Here is a 16,888-nt window from a genome sequence, read left to right on the forward strand (position 1 = left end):
TCCTGGGCATGGCCGGCTCTGTCAAGCTGGGTGGGTGTTCCTGGCCAGGCACGGCGCTCCCGGGTGCGGCTGTGGGGCTGCTTCCCAGTGCCGGCCAGAGCCCCACAAGGGCTGCTGGGGGCACTGCCCGGCCCCTGCTGCCAGCTGAGAGCGGCTGCCCCTGCAGAGAGCTCCGGAGAGCAGCAGGGTGCCAGGGGTGGCTTTGCTCTGGGTATGGCCCTCCCAGAGGGCAGGAGTTGGAATCTAAATCTTAAAGGGAATCAGTAAAAGCCACTGCATGAAAGCTGAGGGTTTCTTTAAGGGTCCAGTTCCACCTTCCCTTGGCTACAGCCCTCAGCACTTTTCCAGCTGACTTCACTACTCCATTCTCAGACTGAGAATGGGAAGTCTTGGTGCTTGGTTTCCTCATTCCAGCTGCCTTTGACAGTGTTTGTTTCTGTCCTCAGCTGATTTTGGCCTCTGTGCTCAGCTCAGCTCTGAGCAGGACCGGTGCAGCTCCATGGTGGGCACTGCTCACTGGATGGCCCCAGAAGTTGTGACCAGTTGTCCTTATGGCCCCAAGGTGGACATCTGGTCCTTTGGCATTGTGACCATTGAGATGGTGGAAGGAGAACCTCCTTACTTCAAGGAAACGAGGGCCATGGTAAGAGGCAAATTCTCCAGGGGCTGCAGAGCCCTGTGAGCACAGGGTGACCCTGCACTGGGAGCAGCAGCTGGAGGTTTCTGCACCTGGGGAAGGGAATTCCCAGAGCACTTGAACCTCAACACAGACAAATATTCTGCAGTCTCCAACAACAATTTGCTTTGGGATTTATGCTGTTCCAGCTCTTCTGTCTGTAAGGATGACCTGAAAATTTGAAGCAAGTACATCAGCTCTTTCCAATGGCTGTGGCAGCACCAGGGTTTGGGTTTTTTGGTTGGCATAGGAAAATGAGCTGTGAGCAGCATCTCTGCCAGGGAGGAAAGTGCCCCTGGAGCTGGGGCTGAGAACCCGGGGTCGCTGTGAGCACCTGTGGGTGGGAAGGAAGCTGGCAGAGCGCTGAGTTTGCTTTTCCTGCAGGCTCGCGCTCTGATCCGGCACAACGGGACCCCGCAGCTGCAGGAGCCCCGGCGCCTGTCGGCTCTGCTGCGGGACTTCCTCGAGTGCAGCCTGGAGCCGGACGAGGAGCAGCGCTGGTCTGCCCAGGAGCTGCTGCAGGTGAATGCCGAGCAGCTGAGGGGAAGCAGCAGCGCCAGGGAGGGGTTTTCTGCTGGGGCCCCTCCGATAGTCTCCAGCCTCGCTGCGTTCCACACGCAAAGCAAGCAGAATCCTCGCCGGGTTTGGCTTGGCAGGGTCCTTTCGAGGGCATCTGCCCCTGGTGCCCCACAAGGAGCAGGGCCATCTTCAGGCAGGTCCGGTGCTCAGAGCCCTGCCTGGCCTGAGCTTGGATGTTCCCAGGGAGGAGGCACCTCCCACATCCCTGGGCACCTTCTGTCAGTGTTTCCCCACTCTCCTGGCAAAAAGATTCTGCCTGCGATCTAACCTGAGCCTGCTTCCCTCTCCTGAGTTTCTGACCATTTCCCTTTGTCCTGTTGCAACAGAGCCTGTGAGAAAGTAACAGTTCATTTCTTTCTTTTTTATCCTTTGGGCAGCACCCGTTTTTATCATCAGCCAAGCCTCTCTCCAGCCTGACCCCTCTGATCACCGCAGCAAAGCAACTGAGGGAGCAGCGGAGGAGATGAAGCACTGGAGGACAGCTTTTAGTTACAGTAGTTAGTTAGGACAACTAGTTAGTGATGGTAGTTAGCAGTGCTAGTTGGTTATGGTAGTTAGGACAGCCTGTTTGTTACGGCTCTTATGACAGCCTGTTTGGTATGGCAGTTTTTTGAATAAAACTCTTTTAAACCTCAAGTCCCTTGAGGTGTCCCTTCCTCCTCCCTCCGTGACTCGGCTGCCCGGAGCAATGTGAGGGGAGAGCGGGCCCAGCCTGGCCCAGAGCTGAGCCCCAGCAGAGCCCTGGCAGAGCCCAGAGCAGCCTCGGATCTGCAGAGTCAGCCTGGGAGGAGGCGCTCGGAGCCTTCTGGGCTGCACCCGACTCTTGGTTACAAACTGCGTGTGCTGGAAAATGCCACCGGCTCTGCCAGAGGGCAGAAGGGGCCCGGGGAAGGCCCCAGTGCTCCCTGCAAGGGAAACACCTGCCCTGGGTTTGTTATAGAGAACTATGTAGTTGGTGGCTTTTGCTCTTATGTCTTGACTTCTGCAACTTATTCTTAATCACAACGATTTTGATACAGTACAGTTTGTAATATAATTTGTCAGCTTTTTGTTGCCAATGCCCTGGCCCCTGTGTAGCTCATATCCTCAGAACTTCATTCATGGCTGATAGTTTAGTTTGTGCACAGTGTGAAAAACATACATACTAGTTTTGGCTATTGCAAAATATTGAACTGGATGCCATGTGTCATGCATTAGAATGTTAACTTTTGCAGAAATAGCTGTAGTTGTGAAATAATAACTAATGCTTTTATTTTTGTAACTAACTGACAGTAATAACTCAGAGGTATTTGTGAAACAGCCAATGTTGATTTAAATACTTGTGGAAGTAGCTAAAACCGTCTGTATGGCCAGATAACATTTAAGGAACGGATGTGCTGAGGACCCTGCTGCTGACCCTTTGACTGTCAGGAACTGTCTCTTGCTGATGTGGAAACCCAGGTGTCCCAGGGTGAGGTTCTGGTGTTTGTATCCCCAATCGTGGGTTCTGTTCATGTTTGATATTCTGTTCTGTGCTCTCAGAACTGACTCTGAAAGTGAAGGTTTGTTTTGTCTTGTTATCAGCTGGCTCACCTCCCCCCATGGTCTGTTCTCCACAAGAGGCTTGTGCTGGCTGGCTTGGCTTGCTTTTGCTGGCTTTGTTTGCTTGCTCTTGCTTCCGCTCTTGCCTTTGCTTTTTCCTGTTAGTTAGTTTAACTAGGCAGTCCAGTTCTTTGCCTGGACTGTTTCTTTCCCTTTCCTTCTTCTGAATACCATCCAACCTGCTCTGGACTGGGACCTGGGAACCCCGAGGAGCACCGGGAGCCTGCGCTCTGTGATCTGCAGCAGCCATCCCCAGTGCCCAGAGCAATCCCCAGCGCCCAGACCCGGGCGTCCACCCCCAGGATAGACTTTCTGGATTTGTCATCTCTGCAGAGTGGTGAAAGAGTTTTGTTGTCATCTGGTGTTGTTCATTTTTTTTTAGTGCTGGGGAGTGTTTTGTTTTTTAAATAAAGAGGTTCTTTTCCACTTCTCTCAGAGAAAATTCTTCCCGAATCAGGTGGGTGGGGAGGAGCCGTGGGGGTTTGTTTTCTGGGGGCTCCTTCCAGAGGAGGATTTGGGGGATTTGCATTCCAAGAGCACTCAGGGTTGCGGATTGAGGTTATGCCCAAGGGGATCTGGGGTTGGACAACACAGCTGGACTGAAGGTTAAAAATGTCCAAGGGGATCTGGGGTTGGAAAACAGTAACACCTAAAATTCTGCTGGGTTGAGAGACATCCAGGATTAAACCTGCTGGGTTGATGGATTAACATTCCATGAGCACTCAGGGTGTAGATATGTAATGTAGACTGTTTGAAAGTAAAAGGTACCTTGTATGTGAGAGTGAGTGAAAAATAAAAGTGAGTAAATGTAGATTAATGGAAGTATATATAATGTAGATTGTTTATTTTGAGCTTTACTTTATCTCCTTGGAGGGAGGTGGATTGTGTTGAATGGTATTGTGAGAGAAAGGACTTTCTGAGTAGTTGAAAGAAGGTGGTATTCAGGTTGTTAGAGAAAGTGGGAAACAGAGGCAGAGGACTTGTGAAGAAATGTGAGGAATGGACTATCACATCTAAAATGGACAACACCAAAACACACCAAAGGAGCGTTGAAAAGGACTTGCATAGAAAAATCAGCAAAAAGGAGTGACAAGGGAAACAGAGGGCAAGCCTGGGTTGAGCACTGTACTCACCAGCGAGAAGATCACACATACCTGCTGTGGGCAGCAACCCCACAGGCAGGGGAGGTGGGGGTATAAGCCATGCCAGACCTCTGTCATTCCTGTTTTTGTCTCTCATTTGTTGTCTTTTCCCTTCTGAGATAGCAGCAAGGTCGTGTCACAAATGCTACAGAAAGTATCACATGGAAAGAAACCAAAGTTCCTTTTTGTTACACACACCCATGTCAACAGCCACTGTTATAACCCATCCAAATTAAGTACCTGCAGGGAAAATGGGGAAAAACTGCAGTGTACCAGAATAGGCTGGCTTTAGACTGTTTATTGGCTAATGAAGGGGGTGTTTGTGGAAAGTTTAATATATCAGATTGTTGAAAATAGATGACAACGGGGAGGTCATCCTAGAAAAAAACAACCCAGACACCAATCCAAAAATGGGAAAACAGTGTTAAAAACTAACTGGTGGGGTAATGTATTGAGGATGGGATGGTGGAAGAAATGGGGATTCTTCCTTTTATGTATTACAACTGTTATAAATGAAAATTTGTCCAGCCAAATTAATATGAAAAAATAAAATATTTATTTTGCAATCAAATTCTATCTAGGCCAGCCACAAGGAAAGAACAGAGCCGAGCCTGGGGTCGGCCCTGGGTGTGCAACAAAGAGGTCAGCCTCAGCAGAGGTTTTCCTCTATGCCTACACACCTCCATCCTGGCACAAGCGGTTTTTATAGGGAAAATTCTTCCTGAGGCCAAGGTTTCAGTAATCAGTCTTTTCTTCTCTTCAGAGTCCACATGTTAATAAGATTTTCTGCTTTGGTGATGAGGGAGAACAATTCAGTGTCTGGAGTTTTTTGAATCCCTTGATGAAATTTACGGGAGGGAAGGCTGCATTCACCTGTGTCTGCCCAAGGATTTCCATGATATCCATCTCGGGTCCTTCAGGCAAGGATCAGCACCTGGGGTTCCTGCATCTCCCCAGCCATGGCCCATCTCCTGGGGAGCCGCACCTTCTTACTTGTAAATCAGTTTCCAATATACACCCGGTCTCACCTGCGAGGGTGGGGGGGAATGCTTATACAAACGTGTAGAGTGTTACAGTGTTCTAACAAATTAACAAATATTCAATATCACATATATCATATTAGAAATTGTGCCAATTATATCTGCTACATATAACAGTATGGTAAATGTAGCTTTGTAGATAAAATGAAGCTTTAGTAGTTAAAAAAGAAACTATGTATGTGTGTGTGTGGGGGGTTTAAGGAATGAGATACTCGCTTCAAGGAACACACAAATTCTCCAGAGAAGAGCAATTTATGGTTTTCTTATTAGAAGAAGCTGATTTCTTCACGCCTTGCTCAGACTTGAAGACCCCGTGGGAATTAAAGAAAGCAGTTGACATACAACAGGCAGAGTTTTTTGTTTCAAATATAATGTATGTATAACCATGAAGGATATATGAATATGCAACAGTGTATTGTTTTAGGGGTGATTTCTTCATTCACAAGGTACATTCCTCTTGGCTTAAGTGCCTGAGAGCATCTGGACCTCAGATATTCTTTCTTTTTTATTGTCTTGTAATTGTCTTAACTCTAAATTTTTATCACTCTAATTCTATTCCTATCTTTCTCACCATTTTATTATTATTAAACTTTTAAAATTTTAAAAACCAAATGATTGGCATTTTTCACAAATTCCTATCAGGAGACAGAGAAACCATTTATGATTTCAATGGCATCATTCGATTACAAGCTGTCCTTGGAATAAGGACCAACCAGCTGGAGCTGGCAGCTCCAGCTCCTGACCTTCCTGCCGACCAAGCCACTGAAATGAGGAACACATTTCACCAGGGGATGGGATCAGATTATCTGTTAGCAGAAAAAAAAGCAGTTTGTGGAAAACTAAATTACTCAAACTGATGTTGGCAAAGAGATGACAAGGGGAAAGTGTTGAAAAAGATAAGAAAGGAAATAGGAAAGCAGTTTCTGTATTGGTCCAAGCATGGAAAGGATGGGAATGGGACACGGTTTCCTGGCTCCCCGGCAGACCAGGGGTTAAACGTTGGGTGTCTCCTGGATTGTCCCCGGAAAGAGCCCATCTCTGCACCGAGATACCTTTTTTCATTTGTAAATTAGGTCTTTCTTTCTCTGCCAACTCTGGTTTTCCAGCCCTGGCTGCAGCCACCGGTCATATAAAACTTTAAGAATCTTTTTCTAAAAGCACAACTGACTTAATGTATATTTTACATAAGCACAAATTATTCCATAACATATATTACAATGAGGCCGCAGAGATCCCCCTGCAGGTCCATGGGGAGGCAGAGATCCCCCTGCAGGTCCATGGGGATGCAGAGATCCCCCTGCAGGTCCATGGGGATGCAGAGATCCCCTGCGGGTCCATGGGGATGCAGAGATCCCCTGCAGGTCCATGGGGATGCAGAGATCCCCTGCAGCCCCTGCAGGAGCCGGGCTGGAGCTCGGCGATGCCTGAGAGGAGGCTGTGAGCCCGCGGGCAGAGGGGCCCCGCTGGAGCAGCCTGTCCTGGCAGGACTGAGCCCGTGGCACAGTGACCCACGCTGCAGCACTCGGAGGGGGCTGTGCCCAGGGGATGGACTCCGCTCCGAGAAGTTCCTGGAGAAGTCTCGGCCGGGAGAGAGCGCAGGGTGCAGCAGGGAACGACTCCTGTCCCTGAGCAGAGGGAGAAGCCCCGGGGGATGAGCTGAGCATGGCCCCATTCCCTGTCTCCTGCCCTGCCGGGGGAGGAGGTGCAGCTGGGAGCAGGGAGGCGTGGGGAAAGCTGCATTTAAGGCTCTGCACTGACTTCTCCTTCTCCTGCTCCGAATCTTTGGAGTTTTCTGCCAGAAATCTCTCCCCTGCCCCACCCACCCACAGGGCTTGGGGCAGGTTTCCCTTTTCGGGGGAAATCAAAGCGAAGCACTGATGCGCTAACGAGGGGCAGGAGAAGTGAAGCTCCTGGGCTTCCCGCAGAGGCGGAGGCACGGGAGGCGCAGGGCCGGGAAAGCCGTGGCGGGAGGCGCGGAGAAGTTTGTTTGTGCGGGCAGCTCAATCCCGGCTCGGGCCGGGCCCGTGCCGGGGCTGTTCCTCATCTCCGGCTTTCCCCTCACGCAGCCCGGGGGCGCCGAGAGCGCGGGGCGAGGCGGGGCCGTGCGCAGAGCCCGCCCCGAGCTCGCTGCCATTGGCCGCCGGTGCCGTCAGTCGCGGTCGCGGCGCGCTGATTGGTGGGAGCGGGGCGCGGCGCGGCCCCGGCGGCGGGCTGAGGGCGGCCGTGGCCGCGCAGCGCCGCCATTGGCCGAGCGGCTGTGCGGGCCCGGCAGCGGCGGCAGCGGCCGGAGCGCGGTGAGGCGGCGGCGGCGGAGCTCGGAGGCGGCCCCGGCGCAGGTGGGAGCCGCGCTGGGCTCTGCGGGGGCTCGGGGCCGGCTGCGGGCGGAGGGGGCGGCAGGGGGCTCCGGCGGCTCGCCGGTGCCGTGTCCGGCCCGTGCCGGCCCCGGGCTGAGGGCGCTGCGGGAGCGGCTGCCCGCGGTCTCCTTCCCGCCGGGGCCGGGCAGGAGCCGCTGCCGGAGCAGCGCTGGCTCGGCCCGGCTGCTGTGGGTAGGACAGAGGGGCTGCCCCGCGGCCGGCAGCGGGCGGGGAAATTCCCGTCGCCGGAGGTTCGTGTGCCCGGGGGAGAGCGAGGAGTCCTGTCAAAGTGACTTTATTGCCGAGCAGGGGCAGAGGCCGTGGGGCATTTGCCGTGCGCTCTCTGCCGTGGCTGTAGCCCGCAGCCTCCTTTTTATCCTCATTTTCCCGGCCGATCTCCCTCTGCCTTTGCCCACCGGCTGAGATCCTTGGAAGGTTCAGACTTCTCGATGCGCCTGGAGCCTGTCCTCGTTAATGTGCACCCTCCTTTTGTATAACAGCCGATATTCATGGCTCTGTTAAGTCTTTGTTCTTCTCCTCGAAGTTCGGGAATGTAGCGGGACTTTGAGCAGCTGTCTGGGTCAATTTGAAACATTTATTGGAACTGATGGTTTCTCCCCTTATCTACAAGTGCCCGGCCCTATGTCCAGGCAGATTCACTCTTTGACTCTGTTTTGTCCTTCCCGGGTCCTCTTTGGTTTTGGGATTATTCTCGGTGCCCTCATTCCCTGTCCTTTTGTAGCCGTTTGTGGATCAGGAGGCCTGGCTGCCACCTGCATGCCCTGGCTCAGCTGCTGGATGAGCTGCACTGCCAAGGTGTGGAGCATGGTAAAAAGATGAGAGTTGCTGCAGCACAGAAGAGGAGAAGCAGCATTCCTTTAACCCCTGGTGTGCTGGGGAGCCAGGAAAGTGTGTCCCATTCCCATCCTTTCCATGTTTGGACCAATACATAAACTGCTCTCCTATTTCCTTTCTTATCATTTTTAGCAGTTTTCTCGTCATCTCTTTGCCAACAGCAGTTTGAGCCATTTAGTTTTCCACAAACTCCTCCTTTTTCTGCTAACAGATAATCTGATCCCATTCCCTGGTGAAATGTTGTGTTCCTCATTTCAGTGGCTTGGTCGGCAGGAAGGTCAGGAGCTGGAGCTGTCTGGTTGGTTCTTATTCCGAGGACAGCTTGTAATTTAATGATGCCATTGAAATAATAAATGGGTTCTCTGTGTCCTGATATGAATTGATTCAGGTCCCAGGGGCTGGCCCATGGTGTTGTAGGATTTGTTCTGGTGGCCCTTCAATTCTTTTGCCCATTTTTGGGTGTTCCCTCCATCCGGGGCTGCGTCAATTGACTGCTTTTTTCTAATTACATCATCAAATACTTGAATTCCAGCTGATTTCCCTGAACTTGCTATAGCAACAATCCCAGTGCTCTGATACACCCTGTACAGCACAGACAGGGACAGCAGGTGTTGGAGTGGGCAGAGGGATGATCTCCCCCTTATTTTAGTGAAGTTTTCACAACATTCTCCATTTGCTGTTTCCCTTTGCAGCTTCAGCCATTTCTGTTGCAGAGTCAGAGATCCTCAGCATGGGCTCTGCCTTCAGCTGTGCAGATTCCATCTGTGCAAGCAGGCAGAGCTTGGGGTGAGGGGCAGAGGGAATCAGCCAATTCCTGCCCCAGGCAAGAAGAGCCAGGTACATTGTCTCCACTTTACCCCTGCAGTGTTAATTTGCATTTCTGAAGTTCCTTCTGGGTGCCTGGAATGCAGCTTCTCTTCCACAGCAGCCTTCAGCAGCCTCACGTGTGCCCCCCCCACAACCTGCTGCTTTATTTTTTTTTCCTTCAAATAATCCGTTTAATATTTGTGACTTAAAGGGTCACCTTTAAATCTCTTCTAGTTTTGCAAAATGCTGCCTAAAGGTGAACGTTGAAAAACCCAGACCAAAATTTTGGTATCTCTTACAGAAACATACACAAAAAAATTCCAAGGCAATTCAGTTCTTTTCTACTTCTCCTTGGAGTAAAAATTCATTCTCACATCCCTGACCCAAACATAACTGGCAATATTGAAGTGGGATTATTACAAAAAAAATACTCTAATTCTCTAAACTTTGCATTGGAACTGCAGGAAAAAGAAAAACTCCACCAATAGGTTTAGTGTTAGAGTCAAGGCATTCCTTGATTCTGGCCAGGATGTGCAACAGAAATCATTCCATCCCCACACAGCCCGAGTGTGCAAAGAAAATTGTTCCATAACACGTGGGTTTTAGATGTTTCCCAAACTTCATACAGTCTAAATGCATTGGTTTAATGTTCTGTAGTTTCGAGTTGTGCAGTTTTTAGTATTTGGTTTCCTGTTGGACCCGGATTTCTTTGCTTCTGCTCTTAATGAGGTGGGAAGTGCTGGATTTCCTTCTCAGCCTTTTGCAGGCCAGGTGTCTGCAGCCCTGCCGGGGGCAGTGTCTGGGGTAGGTGTTGGTTGCTGTTTGCTGCTGGGGTTGACGTTTTGCTGCTGGTCGTTATCTTTGTGGGTCTCTTTTGGGCCATTCCCAGTGTGTTGAGGTGTTAAACTCATCTCCACTGAGTGGTGTAACATCCCTTAACAAAACCTTTAACATTTCTTTCCCCAAGGCCAAGGCAAAGCAAGCCTGAGTAGAGAAATCAAAGGTTAACAATGTTCAAGTCTATGAGCTGGTCTATTTTCCATGGATGCAGTGGCAGGCAGGGCAGTGTGTGAGTGTGAGTGAGAGCCAGAGTGGAATTGTCCCGGTGTCTCCCAGCAGCTGTGGCAGTGCAGGCCCAGCGAGCACTGAAGCTGCAGCAGTGGCAGCAAGGGCTGGCCCCGGTGGCATGAGCTGCCCAGGGAGGGTGGCCAGGCCGAGGATTTCAGCAGAGGAGGTGTGGGCAGGCCCAGGGCCTTGCCCCGCTGTGGAGCCCTGGCTGCTGCTGCGCTGCCTTCAGTGCAGGCTCAGGGGGGCCTCCCATCCTCCTGCTGCAGGTGGGAAGTGCAAATCTCCGGGGCTGCAGAGACCTGGAGCCCAGGCTGAGGGGTCCCCCCGTGTTCAGCTGTGCTGGCGGCTGTTTCTGGCCTCGGGGCCCCTTGGCATGGGCCACGCCACTTGGCCACCAGTGGTGCTGCTTTGCACTCCTTAGGCAGAGCCCATGTCCTGCTTGGATGTTGGCAGCAGCAAAGTGCCAAGGCAGGCTCTGTGCCAGCCCAGCTTCCTGGGAGAGATTGCACCAGAGACAGGATTCTGGCCACAGACTGCTTTAAATGTGCATCCCTTATCTCCACCCTGCACTAGGTGGAGAATTACCAGAGTAAGGAATTCCCGAGATCAAATGCAAGGGAAATAATTTAGTATCTGCCCTGGGTCTGGCTCTTCTTCTTGCCCAAGCCAATGGCAAAAGCCGTACCCATGGCATCCTGGTTTCTATCCCCAGCTTCCAAAGGTGTTTCTTTCTTTCCCCATTCATTCTTTGTACCCAGCCTGAGCTGTGGGGGTGCCAGGGGTTCTGGAGGTCCCACTGTATTCCTAAAGCTTCCATAAGCCCCTGGAGGATCTTTCCTGGAGAATGAGTTCTGCTTGTCTGAGTCTGTTTCTTCCACAATCCCTTTTATATTAATTACTTCTTTTACACTTACCTTAATAAGTGTTCCAGTGGTCGCTGAGCAATCAGAATTGCTTTTGCCCCCCTGTTAGGTGAGATGGTGTCACCAGAAGATATTGAAGCCTTCCTGCTCAGGGCATTTCAGTGCCAGGCTCTTACAAGCACACACAGCTGTGCCGGTTGAGCTGACCATGGGGGGTAACCTGCGCTTTGTCTGATTCCCTTTCCTCAATAACAGCGTGTCTTGGAACTCTTTTCCCTTCTGCTGCCCTTGAAGAGCCATCCACAAAGACATTTTCTGCCTCAGGCCAGGGAATGTCTCCTGAGTCTCCCCCAGGCTGGGTCTGGAGCTGTGTCACTTGAATGCAGTGCTGGGTTTCTTCCCAGCCCCTCTGTGGGCTGTTCAAACAGGAGGCTGGGTTAAACCCTTCCCATGTCCTCAGTTCTGAATCCTCCTGTGCCACTGAACAAGTTTCACACTCTAATAACCGAGCACTGCTCATCCACTGCGAGGCTCTTTTGGTTATCAAAGCTTGAACTTGATGGCAGACTGGAACAGTTGGAGATCCTGTTGTCATCAGGTTTTGGGCCTTGGTTCCCATTGAAGCTGTGGCTGCACAATTTTGCAGCCAATGAGGGCAATCTGGCCACTGGGTGAAACATTTTGGCCCAAGGATTCCTTTGGCATGGCCCTGTTGAACATTCACCTACAATTCCAATTTCTTTTCTGAGTCTGGAAGAGCCAGAGCTGAGGCATCAATAGTTTTGGTTGTTCATTTTCTCAAGTTTTGCTCACTTTCTCCTGTCCATACCACAGCATGGAGGCTGTCTGGGGTTAAAAAGTCCTACAATGTTCTGGCTGGAACAGAGAATCCTCAATCCACGTTGTGTATTTGTGTTTTAATTCTCAGAATTGTTGCAGCTCGTTTTGGTCTTTTCCTTATTTTAGTTTACTTCTTTACATCTGAAATTGCCTAGACTCTCTCTGGGTCAATCCTTCAGTCAAATTATGTCCCATATATTTAACCTTTTTCTCCACCATTTGCAATTTTTTTTCAAATACTCAACATATGACTTTTAGCCAGAAAATTCAGCCATTTCAGAGGGGCTTTGTCTAGCACTTGTTCTTGTCCTCCTCATTGGAGCCATCTGATTCCCTGACTGGCAGGATAGGAGTGCTGTAGGGAGACATCCCTGGCTCCAAGAGCCCTGCCTTTAGCAGGGACTCCATACCAGGCTGTGAGCTCTTCCTTCCCTCCCCTGGAACAGGGTGTTGCTTTTAGACACCACTTGTCCTGGTTGCTTCCAAGTAATTTGGAGAGGCTCCACATCAAATTTTCCGTCTTTCCATGGGGCTGCCCACACCTCTGGTTCCCTTCAGCATTGGCCTTGCCAGACATTTGACACAAAGGTACAGCAGCAATAGCCTCTGTATCACCTTTTACAATATTACAATGCCACCATCAAATTCCTTCCTAGTTAATAAAAATCAGAGTAGGAAGAAAAAGAAATTAGTTTATTTCAAACCTATCCTCTTCAGCTCCTAATAGTGCATGAACAAATGACACCAGCTCAGCTTTCCCATTTATTCCCTTAATAATGAAAACACTCCTTTACAATTTTCCCCCGTTAGGTGTAATATTCAGAGTGGATGGAGAGGCCCCCGTGTCCATCAGGAGAGGCCTCCTCTGGATGCAGACGCAGCCTGAATGTTCTCCAGGGCTCCAGTGTGGTGGGTCCCCGGTGGGATGGGAGCTCAGAGAGCCCTGCCAATCCATGTCCATGCAGGGGTGGACTTGCTCCTGCTGAGGGTGCTGCTGTCTGTGCTTGCAGTGTCCTTGTGGGCTGCAGCTGGAGCCCTGACTCCTTCCCAGGGGCTGTTTGGGTGGGCTCTGCCCTGGCCAGGAGGGCAATGCCTCTGCCAGGTGCTTGTGGCCGACCCCGTCATGCCCTGGGTGCTGGGGCCCCCTTGGGCCCTGGGGTTGATCCCTCAGGGGCTGTGGGAACTCTGCCGTGGCCTTTGCCTTCAGCTTGGCCTTTTGCTCATCCCTTCTTGCCTTCAGCTGCTGTGCCCTTGTGCCCAAGTGCTGCAGGGCTTCTTGTGCCACTCCTGCAGCCCCGGTCACTGCCTGTGGGTACTCATCCTCTGAGAGCTGCTGAGCTTTCTGCAAAACCTTTCCTTTCTGCAGGGACCCAAAGCAAATCCTGAACAGCAAATCCTGATCCTTCATGTGCACTCTGCATTTCCCAGCTGTTCCTTTGTGTTCCCCGTTGTGCTCAGGGTCCCTGCCCAGCCCGTGTGGCAGAGCCGGTGCCTGTCCTGCCGCAGTGTCCAAAGGCGGCCCCCCCGGCGGGCAGGGCCGGCAGCTCCCCGGGGCCGGGCAGCGGCCGGGGCGTCCCGCAGCCTCCTGGGGGCCGGGGGCCACTGCCGGCCCTGCCCGGGGCTGGTGGGGTCAGGCAGCGCCCGGCGCTGAGCCCCGGCTGCCCCACAGCCCCGGCCCGGCCCCGCAGCTCCCCACAGGCCCCAGCCCGTGCTCCCGGTGCCGCACCTCTGCGCCCGGTGCTGCCGCTGCCACCGCAGAGAAACCCCTGCCATCCTGACCTCCTGCTTTTCCTGTCTGGGCAACTGGGAATTCAAAATAATAGCTGGTAAATTGTGAAGTTAAGACTCTGTGGAAAAACATCCCAATCTAGAGTATTTTTCTCTTCCTCCTCTTTGCCATCATCCTTATTCTTACCACATAGATTCCTCCTGCTGCTTCTTGCCTGAACCATATTGCTGCACACTCCCCTTCACCTGATTCCTTCCCAGCACACCAACACCATTCATACCCTGTTGTCCAAATCCCTTTTCCACTTCCTCTGCATTCTCCCAAGGGACCCTTCAGAGACATTTTGGGATCATCATCCCTTTGTCCAGGACCCTCCCTGGCTTTCCCTTTTCTCCCCTCCATGGGTGCCCTGCCATGTTCACTCCCCGAGGATCCCAGGGCACACACTGATGAGATTTTCAGTGCTCTCTCCCTGCTGACTCTTCACAGACCCCCTGATGTGTCACTCATCTATCTCCTGGTCACTCCCGGGTCCCCAATCAATCCCCGGTGCCGCCGCCAGCCAAGGGAGCCGATCACCCAAAGTGGGTGAGGCGCCTTCAGCTGCACTCCCTGCCCGCCACCCCGGAGGGTGGAAGGAATTCGGGATGAACCCCAGGGTGTGTGGAAAAATAGACATCAGCAGAGGATTCTATCCACAAAGCAGACAGAGGAGTCCTGTAAATGGAATTTCATTCCTAAAAATGGGAGAGGCCATGGGACATTCCCCATGGGATCTCTCCAATTGTTGGAGGACACAGTCTCTTTTTCATCTGAACTTTCCTGGCCACATCTCCCTCTGCTTTCCCCACTTGCTGAAGTTCTTGAGAGCTACAGACTTCCCAGTCCACCTACTACATACCCACCTTGATATGCTCCCTGCTGTTATATAGCAAACGATATTCATGGCTCTGTTAAGTCTTTTTTGTTCTTCTGGAAGTTCATGAATTGAGCAGGACCTTGGCTGAGCAGCAGTTTGTGCCATCAATTGATAACATTTTCTGAAACTGATGGTGTCTCCTGTCATTTCCTTATGAACAGGTCCCTGGCCCTATCTCCGAGCAGATTCAGAGCATCTGTTTGTAAAGACACTTTCCTGTGGTTCCTTCCATGGGGTCCCCCGTTTGTGGGACATCCCCCCTGGAGCAGGGTGTCCCCTCTGTGCTGCAGCCCCAGGGCTCGGGCAGAGCTCAGCCAATCAGAGCCCGCGGCGCTGATGACTCACCAGTTGCCAGGCAGACTCGCAGCTCCCCGCGTTCCCCACCTGGACCCACCTGCGCCCCCCCTCGGCCCCATGGCCCCGCGAGGGGAATTTGGGGAGGTGGGAGTGGGGCAGCGCCAAGGCCGGGCCCCCCCGCGCTGTCCTGGCGGGAGCGGCTGCAGTGGGGACCGAGTGCGGGCGGGAGCGGCCGAGAGCCCAGCGCTGCCCCAGCCCGACCTGCCCCAGCTCCATCCCTGCCCCTGCGCTGGGATGCTGTGGGGCTGGGGGGAAGAGGGAGCCGGCAGTGGGTGCTGGGCCTGGGGGCAGGAGGAGAAGGGAAGGAGAAGCAGGCTTTAGGAACAAAATGGTCAAAGGATGCAGGTGGCAGGAGAGGGTGGGATTGTGCAGGAGAAGGAGGAATAGCAGGAGGAAGAGGCGTGTGAGAATGAGGAGTGACGAGGAGGAGGAGGAGGAGGAGGAGCAGAAAGAGGAAGCAGCAGAAGGTTCCACCCCTCCCTGTGTCTGCAGCCTCCCCCCAGCCCCAGGAGCGGTGCTCCCCCCACATGCAGCAGGTGACTGTGGAGGGGTATCCACGATTTTCAGGGGGTGAATCTTGGTGTTTCTGAGCTTTCTTGGGTTAAATGTTGGTGCTTTGGTTTTATGTGGCAGCTGAATCTTTATGTTTTGGAGGAGGTTTTGCTGACTTGTGATGTTTGGGGAGTTTTTCATCTGTGTCTTGAAGTTTGTGGTGTGTTTGGGCTGAATCTTGGTGTTTTGGTGGTTCTTACAGACACAAGATTCCCAATGACTTCCTGAGATGAACTTGGGCAAGGTGGAACCTGCATTCCAAGGTGCTCTCCTCTTGTTCTTTCCCCAAACCAGGATTTGTCATTTCCAGGGTGTGGCTGGATGGAGGAGGAGGAAAAGCCCCAGAGATGCTGCAGGAGGAGGAGCTGCAAACCCAGCCCAGGGAGCTGTGGGGAGGAAAGAGTCCCCCTGAGCCAGGAAGGCGGGCAGAGATCCAGGCGGAGCTCGGAGCTGGTGGAGAAGCCTCATGGCAGGGAGAAGCCCCACAAGTGCTTGGAATGTGGGAAGGGTTTCAGGTGGAGATCCAACCTGATCGAGCACCAGAGGATCCACACTGGGGAGAGGCCCTATGAGTGTGGGGAGTGTGGGAAGAGGTTTCAGAGAAGCTCCACTCTCCTCAGACATGAGCGGATTCACACAGAGGAGAGGCCCTTCCTCTGCCCCGACTGCGGGAAGGGCTTCAACCGCAACTCCAGCCTCACCGTGCACCGGCGCATCCACACCGGGGAGAGGCCCTACGAGTGTGGGAAGTGTCGGAAGAGCTTCATACGCATGTCTGGCCTGATCCAGCACGAGGTTATCCACAATGGGGAACGGCCCTATGAGTGCTTGGAATGTGGGAAGAGCTTTGGGTGGAGCTCAGACCTGAGAACACACCAACGCATCCACACTGGGGAGAGGCCCTACGAGTGTCCCCAGTGTGGGAAGAGGTTTCGGACCAGCTCCGATGTCCTAAGTCATGAGCGGAGTCACACCGAGGAGAGGCCCTTCCGCTGCCCTGACTGCGGGAAGGGCTTCAAGCACAACTCCGACCTCACCGTGCACCGGCGCATCCACACCGGGGAGAGGCCCTACGAGTGTGGGGAGTGTGGGAAGAGCTTCATACAGAGATCAACCTTGACCAAACACCAACGGAGGCACCACTAAGGGAAGCCCTGTGAGTGCCCCGAGTGAGGGAAGAGCTTGGAGTGAGGGAAGAGCTTGGAGTGAGGGAAGAAAGTGAGGGAAGAGCTTGGTGCGCTGCTGCAGCTCCATTCCCCATGGGAGGATCCGGGCTGGATGATCCCCAGTGACCCCCGTTGGGCAGAGCCCTGGTGCCCCCGTATGGAGAATAAAACAGAGAGAAAAGCAATGGAGCTGATAAAGGGGCCCGATATCTGAGGCCTGACTGAGCAGAAACTGTGGGAGACACAGACACAGTTTAATGCTCCCTGGGCAAGAAGAGGGGACAGTGGGGGGTGGCAGGGGTGTGACAGAGGGGATGAGGGGGTGACAAAGGGACAGAGGGACATCAGAGCCCTCAGGAG

The 16,888-nt window shown here is 52.8% G+C and overlaps 1 protein-coding gene across 1 annotated transcript in view; it reads left to right on the forward strand.

Moving 5' to 3' along the window:
• Positions 1–16,525, forward strand: part of LOC110484395 (uncharacterized) — a 36,193-nt gene extending 19,668 nt beyond the window's left edge. Inside the window, exon 3 of the mRNA XM_085565440.1 lies at positions 15,836–16,525. Within this exon, the coding sequence (XP_085421566.1) occupies positions 15,836–16,508 (673 nt within the window). The 3' untranslated portion in view covers positions 16,509–16,525. The remainder of the gene's footprint in view (positions 1–15,835) is intronic.
• The last annotated feature ends 363 nt before the right edge of the window (positions 16,526–16,888 follow it).

This window comes from Lonchura striata, chromosome 36 (assembly GCF_050655825.1).
Source record: "Lonchura striata isolate lonStrDom1 chromosome 36, ASM5065582v1, whole genome shotgun sequence".
Classification (NCBI taxonomy): domain Eukaryota; kingdom Metazoa; phylum Chordata; class Aves; order Passeriformes; family Estrildidae; genus Lonchura; species Lonchura striata.